The 18049-nt window shown below is 38.8% G+C and overlaps 1 protein-coding gene across 3 annotated transcripts; it reads right to left on the bottom strand.

Moving 5' to 3' along the window:
- Positions 1-399: 399 nt before the first annotated feature.
- On the bottom strand, positions 400-14167 carry iqub (IQ motif and ubiquitin domain containing). 3 transcript variants are annotated; one of them, XM_052119458.1, is made up of 12 exons: positions 13733-14167; positions 13273-13407; positions 12713-12880; positions 12464-12639; positions 10751-10906; positions 10449-10659; positions 7688-7863; positions 5821-5991; positions 4192-4368; positions 3603-3851; positions 2934-3119; positions 400-1127 (listed from the first exon to the last, which is right to left on the bottom strand). In XM_052119458.1, exons 1-12 carry the CDS (start codon positions 14016-14018, stop codon positions 960-962), a joined length of 2259 nt encoding a protein of 752 aa, XP_051975418.1. In that variant the 5' UTR covers positions 14019-14167; the 3' UTR covers positions 400-959. The 3 variants fall into 3 exon arrangements, with proteins under 3 accessions (XP_051975418.1, XP_051975419.1, XP_051975420.1); XM_052119459.1 differs by having other exon boundaries at positions 12548-12639; XM_052119460.1 differs by having other exon boundaries at positions 13273-13402; positions 13733-13894.
- Positions 14168-18049: the final 3882 nt, after the last annotated feature.

Below are 18049 nucleotides of genomic sequence, written 5' to 3'. Positions count from 1 at the left end.
ACACAGTTCTCCTTCTGATTAGAACTAGGGTTACATACCATTTGCAAGGGCCTAATTAGTACCTCTCGAACTTGGGCTTTTTAGGCAGCATAAGTTCTGCAGGAAATTGCATTTCAAGACATTCTTCTGTGGCATTATGGAGTTAAGTACTTAATCATGGATAATCAACTTTTTTTGTCTGTCTAATCTTCCTTTGAGTATTGCTTTTTTTATATACAGCTTTCCTTGTACTCATGTACTGTACAAGACTTACAACGCTCAGAAACATGCTTATGCTGCATTTTTCACAGGATTTTAGTCTGCTGTTCTTGTTAACAATTAGCTTTATTCAAAATACCAATGAGGTTGACAGCAAAACAAAAACAGAATGAGAAAGAAAAATCGAAATGGAAATCCTCATTACAGGCTACTGATAATTCATTAATATTAATGAATGATCCTAATGAACAGAAAACAAAGTAAGAGAGCAGCAGAAGATTTTAATGATCAGTCCAAATTACACAGAGCAGTGGAGAAAAAATGGCTTGCAAACACCGGTTTTAAGTAATGTATAAGATATTCAAATTAATTTAATGATCTTAAAGGGATAGTTCATCCAAAAATGAAAATTCTGTCATCATTTACTCATTCCAAACTCGTATGACTTTCTTCTCTGGAACCCAAAATAGATAAACAGAATTTTAGGGTCTGGTAGCATTAGCCACCATTAACTTCCATGCAATGAAAGTGAATGGTGACAGAGGGTAACATTTAGCAAAACATGGAAGAAAGAATTTATAAAGTTTTCAAACAACATCATGTTGAGTAAATGATGACAGATGACAATTTTTGGTGAACTATCATTTTAATGAATATCATACACTTAAAGCAACACAAAGCCGTACACAATCCCTAAGGAAATAGTGATACTGCAGAAGTCCCTGAGAACCTGCTGGATTGTGCGTAGCCTCTAAGCAATTCTACTTGGTCGCCTTGGTGATGGGCTTGGATACCAACAGGTTGCCAAGGGCAGCGGGCTGAATCTCAGCATCATGAATGCATTCGGCCATTGCAGGTATCTGGGAGAAGTACTTCCTGGCCAGTGCATGTTTCTGTTTGACATTATGAATAACTACTACATCGTATGCCTGCAAGGGAAAAGTGAGAATATTAGACCTCTTTCAGTTAGCGGCATAGACAAATGTTTTATGTTTATGCATGGCATTCAAAGAACCACAGATGTCCAAAAACTAAAATCATTTGAAATGGAGTTTCAAATCTGATATAATACAAAGATAATAAATAGAGAAAAATCTGTGATTTCAGTTGTGTTGTCCTCACTGTTTACACAAGAATAAAAACATACACATACAGTGGGACCAGTGTAGTCAGATTCAACCACAAATGACTCGACAATATGTTTAATGATATACATTATGATACATTCTGGGACTCTCAGCCTAAGAAACTGCTAAAATAAAAAAATAAAAATCAGATTTTACTTTCTTAGAAGTAAAGCTTCTAAGCTTTCAAATGATACCTATTTTATGTTAGCCAATAATTAGTTATTCATATTTTGACCATTTTCTTTTTCCACAGAACTGTATGTGTGTAATTATTGCCATTAAACAGTCAACTATATGTTTTATAGGTATTTATAGGTAGATTTTCCCTAAAAGTAGAGTTGGGGTACTTAATTTTAAAGCTAATCTTAAATGGACTTGGACTTGTCATGGACTCAGACTTGAACTCATCTCTATCTCCATGCAGCTGTAGCACACCCTGATGTTGTAGCCAGAGTTGTTGGGAATAAATCTTCTCTACAGAACAACAATGGCCGTTTCCCAGTTTGTGAGCGTTTTCAAACTGGGATGGGCGTTTCGCAACTATCAAATGAAAAGTAGGGAATCTCAATGTAGTAATCAGTGGACATTTCCAAACCAGGATGGCCATTTATGAACTATCCAATGAAAGTTGGCAATCTCATTGTAGTAGACAAATCCTGTAAAGAGGTTGAAAAACACCCATCCTGGTATGAAAATTCCCACTGATTGGGAATTGCCCATTTTTGTTCTACAGATACACAAGTCTCTTTGTTGGGCATTCACATATATGCACACAAACAGGCACACTCATCAGTCAATGGCGCAATAACGGTAGGAATAATTTATAACATTGATTACCTAGGTGGCTGGTACGCCTGTGTGATGTACCGGCAGGTATGTAGCCAACTTACAAGAAACTTAAAAGCAATTTCGCACAGGACACGACAATCAATAAAAATCGCATGTGGCGATTGACTTCCCATTTAGTGGAAGCGTTTGTGCAGTCAAGACGGTGCTTGCATCACGGTTTCATCGTGGTAACAATCAAGAGCTTCACTGTGCCAAATCACACACATGTCTCTCTATATTTACTAAAAACAACATATCACTAAATAAAAATCATGAAAAATAGTATTTGGCTATGAATTAGTTTTAGGCGTAATGTAGGCTATTTCTGTAGTCTCAATCGGCCCATGGAGCATTGTCATCTTGAACAATGCTCCATCTAGGATGGTCCTAAGCCCCATCTAGGAGGTCCATAATCGCTTAATGAATTAACTGTTTAACCTTTTAAATAGCCTAGCTGGTAAATAGTTATAGATAAAGGCTTTATTTTCAAATAAAACAGCACCTATTTATATTGATTTACTATATCTTCAACGCATTGACGAGCTGCTTAAAATATGGTGTTTTCCAGCATATTTAAGTGTAACTCTGTCACTCTGTGGCACTATCAAATCATTCCTCATTTTGTATAAGTACCCCGTTCAACTAACACAGCAAAACTGTCTCAACCAATGGTTCGAGTTTAGGGCGGGACTATCTGTTTGTACAACCAATGGATAAAGGTGGAGTTTGGAACCATTTTAAAAAAAAAAGATTATTTTTGCAGTGTTGTGGTCGGAGTACCTTCTCGATGATTTCCACTCTGAGGTGTGCGGCCGCTTCCTCCTTGGTGAGGAGGATGCAGTTCCAGGGACTCCAGTCCAAATACTTCTCCCAGCGTACCAGCAGCAAATCGTGCAGGTTGTTCCAGCCGCTCAGAGCAGACTGAGCTCCCCACAGCACATCCACGAGATACCGCAGGTCTTGCTCCTTGTGAATTCATAAGATAAACAGGTAAACTTCTGTAGGTGTTCTAACTTCCCTTAAACTTTTTCTAATCCTGTCCTCCACAAAGACTGTGGTGAATGGTGTGATTTAAATGGGCTGACTTTACAGTAAATATAAGTTGAATATGACTATGGATAAAGTGGCTACCTCAGTCTATTACACACATATGTGAGCGCCCTCATCTGTTTCTCTAAAATGTCTCTCAGAATTTTGCATTTTTCTAAAATAAATATTGCAAAAACCCTGGTTTGCCCTGGGAAGTAAAGCTACCTGATGTTTATGACTAAAAGCATCCAGGCACTGCAAATTATTTGGTTTCCATACTAAATAAAAAAAACACAATACAATTTTAATGATTGCTCCTTTTTTAAAAAAAAATGCTAAATACCCCTAAAATTCTGCATGAGGTATTTAAACTTATGCGAAAAATGTAAACTTATGAGCAAAACTGTATGCATAATCTACCTGCAGCAGGAAGGTAATTTTGGCATTTGGGCTGCACTCCACCTCAGTTTCACGCAGACGTTTGAGGATGTTCTTATAGAGGCTGAAGTCTTCTCTACAGCGGGCCTCATTGTCTAACTCTGTACAGCACCGGCACAGGCCGACCAAAGATGTGTTAGCCTTCAGGACAAATTCAGTGGATGACTGATACTTGTTACAGCCACGACACAAACAGATGTTCTTTCTAAGTTTAGCAGGATCTTGAGGCACCTGTGGAAGACAGAGAAAACTAGATTTGCATTCCCTGAAGGAAACACTAGTGCTTGGAAGGCAGCAAATGAATAATGTTCAAGTTTCAGGTCATCTTATGTTATGGATGGGAGATTTTCAAAGGTGCACTCAGCAGTTCTTTCCTCATTAAAAAAGGTGTAGCCATAAAGAAAATAATATTACTTTTGAAAAATATCATTAAAATCATGAGATGAGGAATCCAATCATATCAGTGGCCTAATAAAATCTGTTTTATTTTACAGGGAGCAATTAACCTCAAGAGGGCCACTATGATGAGATCACATGAATTGGAATTACAGAATTGACTTTAGCCACTTACCCGCAGTAGTTTGGACACCTGTGGGTTGAACGCAGGTGTTTTGATGTACTGGAGGAAGAGGGTTGATATTCTTTTCCTCAATCCTTCCAGGTTACTCTTTTTCACATCCCTCATCACCAGGTCCACCTCCCTGTCAATCAAGTCCACTATATCCTGAGTCAGCTTGCACTTGTGTTCCTGTTCACAAATACATGTCATTGAATTCACAAATATACAGAATATCTCACTTATAGGTTTTAGACTGATTTAAAGCTTAATTGTGTAATTTTTTCATTATTAAATACTCTTATACCAGCTTAATGAGACAATTAACATTTGTAGGTTGATTTTCCCTGAAAGTGTAACTTTTTGTTTTGTGCGGGCTGACATAACAACACTGGCTCAACCAAACATTATTTTTGCAATTCCGTTTGGTGCCACTAGTGCTGCAAATTTACACAAAGAACTTAAAAGTTTTTATTTTTATTCAATCATCATTTACTTACCCCTCATTTTGTTCCAAACCCATATGAATTTCTTAGTCACCATTCACTATCATTGTATAAAAAAAGATGCAATGGAAGTAAATGTTTACTGGGGCTGTTGGTCCCTAATATCCTGCTTAAAATCTTTTATGCTTCACAGAAGAAAGAAAGTCCAATTTTGGTTTGGAACACCTTGAGAGTGAATAAATGATACGTAATGACATCTTTTAATAGATACTTTAAAAGGGTCATGTCATGAAGTACCCAATTTTCCTTCCATATTCCATATTTTAACATATAAGAGGTAATTCTACTATAAAAACATACTGTAAATTTAGAACTCAAAACTTAATCCCAAATGTAATAAAAGCATTAATTGAAACCAAGCTGCAAAATGCCTCATTCTCTACTTCTGAAATTACCCTACGTCACTATGGGCCCATTAATTCATGAACGCCTCTATAGCGAAAAATATCAATGCCTACTTTATGTCATCGCACCATTGTCCTAACTGTTCCTGAACACCAAAGGGGACCCATCTGGACAACTGTGAATTATTTTTGTACATAAACATGCACTACACAGATGTCTTTGATCGCTGTCATGTATCTTGCTTGTCAAGTTACAACTCTGAAGAGGAGAAGCCATTTTTTGTCATTCAGCTGGATAATCTTGCTGTTTTGAGCACAAACGCATCATCAGCGCGTTCTCACGCCCATCTGTGCTATTTTTAATTGTTGGTGTATAAACATGAACTAGATAGACATCTTTGACAGTTTTGATGTGCTTCCGGTGATGTGGCTACGGACTATGTATGTGCGTCATGGGGATTAGTGTCATTAGCGTATTTCAGCGTGGATTGCATGTTATTTTTCTCAGCTCATATCAGCATGGATTGCTTTTGAACCATTATATGTCATAATATGATTCAAGCTTTGCAGAGGAACTGTTATTGAAGGATGGGGCCGTTAAAAACACTTGGACCCGATCGCAAAACTGTAACAGTTTCATTCATGAAGATTTCAAATGTCATTACTGTCATTTTAATAACATTATCAGTGGACCAGTGGGGAAGATAATAAAACTGTTAAAAAAAATAGCATTTTATGACCCCTTTCATTTTCAACAGTAGCTCCATAATTTGGGTTACAGTTCTGAAACTGACCTTTACAGTGTGCTTGAGAGTGAGCAGCACATCCAAGCGTTCATCCTTTGTGAACTGAGCCTGAGTGATGCTGCTGTACAGATCCCGCAGTTCCTTGGCACGGATGGTGAACTGTGTGTCCATCTCCGTCACCTTACCATCAAATGCACGCCATCTCTTGGGCTCTGCAGACTAAAGGTCAAATATAATGAATGATCGAGTGTCAAAAAGCCTTTGCAGATTTCTCTGTTTCTTGCATTTAAAAGATATACTTCACACTACATTATGAATGACTGGATTAGTCTAAAGGAACACAAATTAAATAATAAAGGTTTGTAGGGTGTTGGTGCAGACATTTGATCTAGCTTGTTATCAGTTCATTATTAGTAATTTATCAGAAACATCAAAAGTGATGCACAGGGCATTTTATTACGTTCTCACAGGAGCAACATGAGGTTAAATGCCTTGCTCAATTGCACAATGGTGATAGAGAATGCCCACAATTGGCAACAGATTACTAATCCAGATCTTTAAAGGAATGTTCCCAGTTCAATACGAGTTAAACAAAATAATTTAGACGTCTCTCCCAGTTTGTGAAAACAGGCACAAATCATTTACACTAATTTTGTATACAGAACTTACAGTATAAGTCTGTGAGGCAAGGCATTGCACCAGGATGAATATTAAAATACAAACTGTTTTGAAAGACAGCAACAACGCTATGCATTTGATATGTTTATGAGATTAGTTTGATAAAATCTCTTTCAAACCTTGTCAAATTATATCCAATCTTTCAACTCATGTAATAACCATTTAAAACGTATAGCCTGGTAACTTTCATGTGATATGCACAAGAATACCAGAAAGGGATGTGACATAATTATTCACAAACCATTGTTTACATGGAGCAAACTCCACTCACAAGAATTATGACAGTAACAAATAAACAAAAGTAAATCCGCCAAAAACTGTAGTACCACCGCTAAACGAATGAATTGAACAACTTTACAGCTTAAATGACACACATGTTTTGTATGGAAGAATTAATGGTAAAGTGAATAGCGGTTTACCAATAATATGAGCTGCATATTTCTGTTATTAAAGAAATATTCCAGTTTCAATACAAGTTCAAGTCAATCGACAGCATTTGTGGCATGATATTGGTTACTAAAAAATGTATTTTGACCCATCCCTTCTTTTCTTTAAAAAAAGCATAAATCTGGGTTCCAGTTAGAGTCTTACAATGGAAGTGAATGGGGCCAATCAGCATATGTTAAAATGTTTTAAAGGTATAGCCACAAGGCATAAACAATATGTGTTAACATGATTTTAGTGTGATAAAATCTTTTGCTAACCATTTCTGTGTAAATTTATAGGCAATTTTACAATGATGTAGTCAACAAACCCTAAAATGACTGTAAAAAATTTACAGCTCAAATAATACATGAGTTTTAACAGAAGAATTATTTTAAGTGCTTTTATAAAATTATAAGCTTCACATTTCTGTGTTTAAACCCTCCAGAAACTGACCCGATTCACTTCCATTGTAGGTGCCTCTCTGTAACTTAAATTTTTGCTTTTTTTTTTTAAGAAAAGGAGGGACAAGTCAAAAAAATGTTTTAGTGGTAACCAACATTGTCACAAATGCTGTTGATTGAGTGTAATTTGTTTTGAATCAGGATTATTCCTTTAAACCCTCTGGAAATGCCTTGCCCCATAGACTTCCATTGAATGTGCATTACTGTAAAAAAAAAATTTTGTGTATTTTTTAGATTGAGGGACAAATAGAAATTCTTTACTGTGGTAATCCAAAGCATGCCAAAGATGCTATTGATAGAGCTTTACTTGTATTGAATCCTGAACATTCCTGTAACTAATACATTGACACCTTGTTGAGGAAGGCTTGGATAGCCTTATCCTGGTTTCTCTCGCCTGCAGCTATTCTGTGGCGTTCTATGGAGGAGAGGAAATGGGTCTCTTGCTCCAGTAGAGCACACAGCGCTGCCTTCCTCTCCGCACCAGAGAAGGTTCCATTAATGCATTCCACCTCCTCAATCCTCCATTCTGACACAAGCCGAGAGAAATAGAGAAGGACTATTGCACTGACTTATATACAAATCACTGCACACGTTGCAACACTTATATCTCTATCTCAATAAATATACCATTACATTCAACATGAATAAACTTTGTCCCGATGGAACTTTCCCAGGCAGACACGCATTCACATGATTACGTGCATACAGTCAGTCACACTAATCACACACAAACAAAAAATTGGTCTGCTCAGTTCAAACATAAACACATTTGCTTTTGTAAATGAAGAAAGACATGGGTAGTTGATGTGTAATATACACTGGTGGCCAAAAGTTTGGAATAATGTACAGATTTTGCTCTTATGGAAAGAAATTGGTACTTTTATTCACCAAAGTGGCATTCAGCTGATCACAACATATAGTCAGGACATTAATAACATGAAAAATTACTATTACAATGTCATTATTTTTTTTCCCTCCATGTGCAACAATGACAGCTTTGCAGATCCTTGGCATTCTAGCTGTCAATTTGTCCAAATACTGGTGACATTTCACCCCACACTTCCTGTAGCACTTGCCATAGATGTGTCGGGCATTTCTCATGCACCTTACAGTCTAGCTGATCCCACACAAGCTGAATGGGGTTAATATCCAAAACACTTTTCCAATTATCTGTTGTCCAATGTCTGTTTCTTTGCCCACTCTAACCTTTTCTTTTTGTTTTTGTTTCAAAAGTGTCTTTTTCTTTGTAATTTTTCCCATAAGGCCTGCACTACTGAGTCTTCTCTTTACTGTTGTGCATGAAACTGGTGTTGAGAGGGTAGAATTCAATGAAGCTGTCAGCTGAGGACATGTGGGGCATCTATTTCTCAAACTAGAGACTCTGATGTACTTATCCTCTTGTATAGTTGTACATCTGGCCTTCCACATCTCTTTCTGTCCTTGTTAGAGCCAGTTGTCCTTTGTCTTTGAAGACTGTAGTGTACACCTTTGTATGAAATCTTCAGTTTTTTGGCAATTTCAAGCATTGTATTGCCTTCATTACTCAAAACAATGATTGACTGATGAGTTTCTAGAGAAAGCCTTTTCTTTTTTTTTGCCATTTTTGGCCTAATATTGGCCTTAAGACATGCCAGTCTATTGCATAATGTGGCAACTCAAAAACAAACACAAAGACAATGTTAAGCTTCATTTAATGAACCAAATAGCTTTCAGCTGGGTTTGATATAATGGCAAGTGATTTTCTAGTACCATATTAGCAATTTATCATGATTACTCAAGGATAAGGTGTTGGAGTGGTGGCTGCTGAAAATGGGGCCTGTCTAGATTTGATCAAAAATGATTTTTTACATCAGTAATGTCCTGACTAAACTTTGTGATCAGTTGAATGTCTCTTTGGTGAAATAAAGTACCAATTTCCTTCTGAAACTGCATAATCTTCATGTCCTCTGCTGACAGCTTCATTTAATTCTACCCACTCAACACCAGTTTCATTTAAAACAGTAAAGAGAGGACTCAGGGGTGCAGGTCTTTTGGGAAGAACTGCAAAGAAAAGCCACTTTTGAAACAGAAAAAAGAAAAGGATAGAGAGGTGCAAGAAACACAGACATTGGACAACAGATAATTGGAAAAGAGTGTTATGGATCTTAACCCCATTGAGCTTTTGTGGGATCAGCTAGATTGTAACATGAGTTTAATGTGCCCGACAAGACAACCACATCTATGACATGTGCTACAGGAAGTGTGGGGTGAAATGTCACTTGAGTATCTGGACAAACTGACAGCTAGAATGCAAAGGATCTGAAAAGATGTTCTGAGTTTTTTTTTTTTTATTAATGTCCTGACTATACATTATGATCAGCTGAATGCCACTTTGGTGAATAAAAGGACCAATTTCTTTCCATAAGAGCAAAATCTGTACATTATTCCAAACTTTTGGCCACCAGTGTATATATAGAGAGATTTTATTGTATACTGTATATGCAGTGTTGGGAAGTAATGGACTACATGTAATTTGCAATATGTAATCAGAATCGATGTAATCTGTATGCATGTGTAATTAGGTCACTAAAAGCAAGTACTTGTAATTAGAATAAATATGTGTAATCAGATTACAGTTACAGTACTTCTATTTGGTTCAAATTAAGTGTGAGGATTAAAATTAATATGTTTTTTATTAATTAAATTGGGGCGAATAGAGGGGACTCAGGGACTTACAAATAAATATTGTTGCTTGACTTCATGTTTACTTATGTTTTAATGAAGGGAGTGTAAATTGGTACATGATACACTTAAAATAAAATTTTCATCAAAACATAAAATAAGTAATCCAAAAGTAATCCAAAGTAATCAGAATACCTAAAGTATAATCTAATATATTACATTACTGATTACAATTTCATTATTGATTAGATTCAAATTTGTAATCAGTACCAGAATACACTTCAGACATAATCTCCCAACACTTATATAAATAGTTTTTCCGTATATCGAAAAATGTGATGGCATGCGGGTGAGTAAATGATGAGAGAATTTTCATTTTTGGGTGAACTATTCCTCTAAGCAAACTTCTGTGGACAAAATTGTAGTAAACTCACACACATTCTTGCTCACTTTTCAAGGCATTATAAAGCAGATCAAAGTCTCCCTTTTTTTCTGGATTCATCCTGCGGTGATACTCATCTCTGATCTGCTGCTCTTTCTTCTCTTTCTTCCTTCTCTTTTCATTCTCTAGAAAGGCCAGACGCAGCTCTTTAGCCTGTCTCAAGCTGTCTGTGAAACGCTTGGCTAGCCAGCGCCTCACATATGTCTGTAGCGTAATGACCTGAAGAAAGCATATACACATAATCATTTATTATAAATGCAGACGCAGTATCAACTGACATGATGTGCATAGAAACATCCCACCCACATACAGCACTTAGTCTCTTGCTGTGGTACTCTTCTGCAGTGATGTAGGTTCCTGGAGTAATGAACTTGTCCTCCATATTAGACACATAACAGCCGATTTTGGTCATCTGAGTAGAGGCGTTTTTGGAGCACTGCTGAGCCTGGTTCTTCAACTGCATAGTCTGTTTAAAAGTCAAAGAAAGACATGAATTCCCGACTACAGAATTTAAATATACACTTCATAAGAGTCAAACAGCTTTGTAGTTGTGTTGAGTTATTAGCATAATGGGTTTCAAAAGAGGTCAAAGGCCAAATTTAAAGAGCTGGGAACGCAGTTCAAATAGTAACAAAAGCAAATATAAGATCTAAAGGTTATGTTGGTTTAAGGTTTTACACAGGTATATTTTTACATGGTCAAGCAGGATATTGACATAGTGCTTCCAAATGTTCATGTACATTAAATCAAACCTATTCTGCCAAATTACTGACAAGCACCAATGTGCATTTTCATGGTTAGGTTCATGGTTTGGGTTAAGGGGAAGAGTAAATATGCTTTCCTTTTGACTGTATTACATAATTTACGACAGCACAATTTGGGTGCCACTTTGTGGACATTTCACCTTAACAATACTTCCAGCTTGAATTTCAGTTAGGACCAATTTCAGCAGCAGCACTTTTGACTAACTGTCACCGAATTCACTGTGTAAACAGTTAAGCAATAAGGTGTGAGAGGTGCTATCTCCTGGTGGCCACATGTAATTAGAGTGAATTATCCTCTCTGCCCATATTTGGAGGACTTCCACCTCTGTTGCAGCAATCTGAATCCTAATACATTGGTTTAATGTTCATGAAAACGTACTACTTAATATCTGATGAAGTCATCTGATCCATGAAATAGCACATTATGTGTGTTATCTAATGATCTATACATGCGATTATGTTCTGTGTGGGTTAATTTTAAAGGTAATCACTCTAAGTAATGGTATGTGATATTTTATTTTTGTGACATTATAAGCAAAAATGCAACAAATGAGCAGCACCTGTTTACATGTAACATGTATGTCAAATACATATACATAGCTATTACTTGCTATATTTTGTCTGTGACTAAAACAAATATGCTGGTTGTAGTCTACACTTCTGATTTGTTTGAAAATTTCAAAGCACTTGTTCAGTTTTGGTCATAATAGTAACTTGCATTGTAAAGTAGAGCTTCTAAGCTTTAAAATGTTTAATACCTATTTTGTGTCGGTCAAGACTGTAGTTATTAATATTTTAATAATTGTTATTTTCTCTGTGTGCCTGTCGGCAGATCCAAGCTTAAAGATGGCCTGTATGTGTGCTGTGCAGTGACATACAGTACAAAGTAGGTGAACAGGTGTTTCATGTTACAGCAGTTACTATTGTAAAATGGTAAATAGTCTGCACTTATATAGCACCTTTTAACCTTTGCGGTTACCAAAGCGCTTTACACTGTGTCCCATTCACCCCATTCACACACACACTCGCACACCAATGACGTCAGAGATGCCATGCAAGGCACTTGGAGTTCAGTGTCTTGCCCAAGGACACTTCGGCATGTGGAGTCATGTGGGCCGGGAATCGAACCGCCAACCCATTGCGATGTGATTAGTGGCCGACCCGCTCTACCAACTAAGCCACAGCCGCGTGTATTTTAGCATGGCGGGGAATACTGTACTGACCAACCAGCATCTTTCCATAAATGTTTGTCTTTTCACCTGCGTATCCCTGCAGAATGTCTCAATTCCCCTGTCAGTCCTCTTCTTAGGCATGGTCTGGACAGCAGCATGATAATACTCCACCTTAGTGACCTTATGACGGTGTCCTCCAAGAAACGCCTTTCCTCGAGTGGCTCTCTCTATCTCCACCACCACATCCTGATATGCGTCTGTGTCTGAAAGAGTGCGACTAGTCAAATAAGTTTACATACATTGTGAGTCCTCACTCACCTGTAATTTTGACCATACCTGTTTGCACCCTGACAGTGATGACATCCGGCATGTTGTACTCTTGTTGGGGTTTGACTGGTCTCATGGGGTAATTCTCTGGGTCTAACGAGCTCATCTCAAATTGGACCATTCCATGTTGCTGTACACCAATGTCCAATAGTGTCTGGTGGTCATCTACACTTTTGTCTAAATAAAACAAAATATACAGTGAAAATATTACTTGTCCTTTCCCAGATAGCACACGTACATATTCGAGATCTCTGTTTAAGAATGTTTAATCTGCAAAACAACACATTCTAATTAACATCTGCTAAACATCTTAAAAAGATCAGATTTAACAAAGAACATAAACGTCTCAAAGACATCTGCTGAATGTCTTTTTAACATCCACGATAAATTGCAGATAAGCAAACAACCTAAAAAATTTCTTCCAGGTGATGCACATGTGCTTTTCATTTTCATTTTTTTAATTATCACATAATAAACATCATATAATGTTCTTATATACTCTGACATAATTTAATTGACCATGACTCACACTGCATTTCACACAATTTTGTTTATCTTTTGTGTCTTACCGTCTAGAGTGATCTGTATGATGTCTGATGGTACTCTTAGCTCAAAGGCAAATTGCTTTTTCAGATCCAGGATCGTAAGGCCAATAGTGAAGGCCACTGTTATCATGTGCCTCTCCGGCATTAGCAAGACCTTTACTGGAAATACAAATGCCTTAGAAATATAGGCTAAGTTTGAACGAATGAGCATAAATCATTAAGGCACTAATAAGGGTTTTTACTTAATATTAAGCTACTATATACATTGTGATATTTACAGGCATGTTTACAAAACACACACACATATATTACCACGGTACTATTTAAAAAACGTGGTATTTTTATGTAAAAGAATAAAATAAATAACAGTAATACAGTGGAATTATTGGTGTGTTAGTACATATGAGATAAACAAAAGGGTGTATTATATAAGAAAATACTAAAATTAAGCTGTAAAGCATAATAAAAGAAACTTTTATTTCACCTGTTGCTGTTGAGTTTCCAACATCTTTGGACGAAATTATCTTGTTTCTTACACTTCCATGAGGGTTTACGTCGTCTTGCGTTTCCTGTTCCAGTGTTTCGCTGTTTTCTTTTTGCAAAGTCATGTCTGTGGATGTACAGACCTCAACTTTGATCTCCTGCTTGTATTCAGCATCATCAGCATCTTCCCTCAACTCACTCTCGGTTTGATTCACATCTTGTGTCGGGATCTGCACCGCGAAGCAACTGGGTTTAGGGCTCACACTTTCAATCTCCTGCTCCGACATGGCAAATATCTAACAACAAAAGGCTAAAACATAACACGATCTCCTTTGTTATTATTTTCCAGCAAACTTGGTGGCAAAACCTATATAAACGAGTGAAATAAAACGAGCAGTGTTTCAAGCTTTCTTGACTGAGTTATTGAAGTGTTTGATCGCTGCTATGGTAACCACAGTGATATCCAATTCGCGAATGAATTGTTCAATCGAGCCGACTCTTAATGATTTGGTCGAACCGATTCACAAAGATCTTATAAAACCTTTGACTGAAAGAATATTGGGAACATAATTGTTAACAATCTTGAAATTTTCAAAAATGTAAGTTTTAAACATTAATATTGAAGCAAATTGTCATTATAAACCAATCTTAATAATTGGAAACATAGTTTATTACCCTTACATAAATGTACTATATGGTGGGACCATATGGTAGGCTAGCTAATTGTATGAGATGGTAATATCAACATTCTTTGAGCCAGTAGACCAATCCTATTTGTGACTGGGCGGAGGGCAAATATGATTTCCACGGAGAATTTAATGAGTATTGTCGCGAATGTCAAATATAAAACGAACTCAAGCCAACAAATTTCCGACGGCAAAGCCCATTAAACTTAAGAATGTGCTTCAGGTGTCTTTCACTTATAACGTACCCATGTATTAATGCCAGAGGCCGCACTATATCTTTTATGACAGTCCTAATTCAAAGTAATATGTTATTTCATTTGTCATCTCCATCTCATGTCGACTGCACATAGCATAGGCTATGGTTACAGTGACGGATGTCCTTCCCTCCAAATGAGATCTCGAGGCCATGACATATGGATGTCGTTACCTTGACAAAATGATATCGTGGCCACGACTTATTATCACGTTCACATGAGTTAATATGACATTCCCACAAATTAATATCTCGTGGCCACAGCATATTATCATGTTACCATGAGTTCCCAAGTGAACCGAACATGTCACCTCCAGATCACTGTAGGGGATAAAGGCCAATTGCGGATGGTGTTGCGGTAGAGACAGAGATCGTTTACGGGCAGCTGACCGTCGTGTGTTTATGTTTGTCATTTGGTTTCAGTTTTACAGTAAAATATTATTTATATTGTCAAGCCGGTTCTCGCCTCCTCCTTTCCATTAATCCCTTTACACTATTGTGTACAAAAATTTCAGTGCATGCACAGTACCTGGCAGGTCCGTAGCCAGCCTATAGGCTCTATGCAGCGGGGATTGTGACGTGTTTCCGACTACACTCTCTACTGGGCAAACAGTTTCCGGTTCCGTATTAGGTCTGACGCACGAAAGTTAACAACGACAAACATTCTAGTTATTCTTATCTTGGCAGCTGAACTATGGAGAAAAGGGTTTTCCGATATCAAAAGCTAATGAGACCTAGTTCGGAACATTGTTGTGTGCCGTCGTGCGTTGTGTCGGCAAGATACAACTCGACTGTGAGTTTTCATTCATTTCCCGTGGAAGAGGATCTCAGAAAAAAATGGATCATTAAGATCAGGAGGGATGACTTCCAAGTCAACAAAAACACAAAGGTGTGTAGCATTCATTTCAAACCTGATGACTTTATGGAAGGGACTAGACTGAGACGTCTGAAAAAAGGTGCTTTCCCTACACTGTTTGAGTGGAACGGTTACCAAGTGCAGCCGCCGAGGTCGAGTGTTTGGGAACGGCGAGAGAGACCGCTGCCCCCTGATCCTGACTCGGACGTAGAGCAAGATATGGACTTTGACGTGGAGAGGACTGGACACGATTATTGTTCAGTTCCCGAAGCTGCAGCTGTGGACATGGTATTACATGAAAATGAGGAGTTGACGAGGGAGATGAAGATCTACGGAAGCAGTTGGACCAGACCAAGATCATACTTCGCTTTGGTCTCAAGAGATTTGCTGGGTCCGATGAGGACATACGCTTTTATACAAGGTAAAATTATATTGCCTGTGATAAGTGTTGAGAAGTTTTGTGTCCCTTAATTCACCAGGTGCAAAGCATGTGCCACACCCCTCTTAGCCTGTTCATTTTCATATTAACTCTAGCTCCACCCACCTGATTCCTTAGCCAATCAGGACTCTATATCTGGCTTTATTAACTGCACCTGTGCCCACAGCATGTTACTTCTGTTTGTAGCACATGGATGTACTGTGCAGAGGACTGAATTTTTCTCCTTTCTTTGTTTTTTCCTGCGTGTGCGTAATTGACCATAGACCACACGCACACAAGAGAAATAAAGAATTTGATACCTGAGTGACTAGACTGGACCTGTTCTTACCGACAGCCCCATTGGCTTCAAGCTAGCTACCTTGCTACCCCCTTACTCCTTTTCATGGTCCTTCGAGCTGGAACCCATTGATGATCGGTGGATATGTATAGTCACTCCCTGCCCTCATTGTCTCAGTCTGAACGCCCACGTCGCCAAGCCCGGCTCCCCGCACGTTATGATGATTTCATCCTGCAACATCATCATTGATCACAACCTACAGCAGAACCACCAGAACAACAACTGCTTCATCCTGCAGATAGTTCTGGTACTGGTCCTCATTATCAACCCTGGAAAGCGGACGAGTCTGAGGAAGAGCCAGAGGAGTTGGAATTGCCCATGGAGGGAGACATTCAGGAGAATATTCTACATCCTTACTCACCTGTCCTATCTGAGAGAATGCAAACCCCTGATGTTAAACACCCACATACCTCTCATATAGCTCCCATGCCTGACGCTCAGACTGTACTCCTACAGCAAATGGTAGAAGAATTAAGAAATCAGGGTAGATTAATCCAGCAGTGCATGCTTAGGAGCAGCACTCACTCCTCACGGTCTAGCTTGCTATCCCCTTGCCCTGATAATTCTAACCTTCAATCACCACAAGCCCATCAGACTATGGAGGACCATAGGCCCCCTCCTCTTCCACTCCAGTCACAGCTTCCATCTCCCCCTCCTGTAAGCCGTGCCCCTCTTACCCAACCTATGCCACAGTCCTTACATAGCATGCATCCTCCTGGCTGTAGTCAGTTTCCTGCCAGATATCAAGCACTAGCCTCGTATAACCCCATGCACCCGGCCTATACACTGCCAAATCAACCTTTGCCTGCTGTTTTATCCTATTTGGTCCAGCCGGCATACCAGCCTCTCAGTGTGCAGCCACACCACCTGACATCGGCTCCCCCTCTAAACCAGCTAGTTCCTCCTGTTGGCCTCCAGCAGTTCAACTATAGGAGGGTAGAAGGCCCTTCTTTCCCTGATCTCACGAGGGAGGACGAATGCCAGTACATGATGTTAAAGATGGCCCTATCCAACTTGTTAGATCCAAGAGAATCAGAGCAATATAAATACCACATCCTGCTGGATCATCTGAAGGTAGAGCAGACAAGGAGACTTGCTTTGACTTATGCTTATGCCCCAGATCCTTACACTCAAGCTGTACGAGCCCTAGATGAGCGCTATGGTCAACCTAGACAACTTGCTTTGAAGGAGCTCCGAACCATAATGGAGATGCCTGTTATTCGTACAGGTGATGGTAGAGGCTTAGACCAATTTTCCCTCAGAGTGCAGGCATTATTGGGCCTCCTTCAGTCCATGGGCCCTGAAGGTCTCTCTGAGCTTACCTGTGGCTCACATGTTGAGCGACTACTAGAGAAGCTTCCCCATGAACAGTTCTGCCAGTTTAAAAGATGTATGAGTTTGAGTAGACCAGGTCCCCTTTCCTATAACCTCCTGGATTTTTCCAACTGGCTACAACAAGAAGCCCGCTGCCAGCCCAGGAGAGAAAGAACCTCTCAGCCTATTGGTCAGCCTATCCGGCAGAGGCCTCCACCTCCTCACCCATTAAGGGGTACAACCATACTTCATGGTATTAAAACCTCCTCTCATATGACTTCCCCCAGAACCCAAGTTCCCTCATCTAAAGTTGTTCAGCCTCCTCCTAACAGCATAGCTGAATGCTATCCAGTGTGCGCTTACTGTGATTCTACCGAACGTCATGTCAGTAAATGTGGTGGTTTCCTCCAGCTCACCAAAGACCAGAGAACTA

The sequence above is a fragment of the Xyrauchen texanus genome, chromosome 46, assembly GCF_025860055.1.
Source record: "Xyrauchen texanus isolate HMW12.3.18 chromosome 46, RBS_HiC_50CHRs, whole genome shotgun sequence".
NCBI lineage: Eukaryota > Metazoa > Chordata > Actinopteri > Cypriniformes > Catostomidae > Xyrauchen > Xyrauchen texanus.
Note: the sequence above shows the minus strand (reverse complement) of the source record. Positions and strands in the feature narration are given on the sequence as shown.

What these genes read in the sequence shown, in the direction of transcription:
- iqub (XM_052119458.1), bottom strand. Translation starts at nt 14,018, where the DNA reads ATGTCGGAGCAGGAGATTGAAAGTGTGAGCCCTAAACCCAGTTGCTTC. An exon ending in CACTGTCAGGGTGCAAACAG is followed by an intron (nt 12,640 to 12,712) that starts GTATGGTCAAAA and finishes GCACTCTTTCAG; the next exon opens with ACACAGACGCATATCAGGAT. An exon ending in CATTCTGCAGGGATACGCAG is followed by an intron (nt 10,907 to 12,463) that starts GTGAAAAGACAA and finishes ACTTTTAAACAG; the next exon opens with ACTATGCAGTTGAAGAACCA.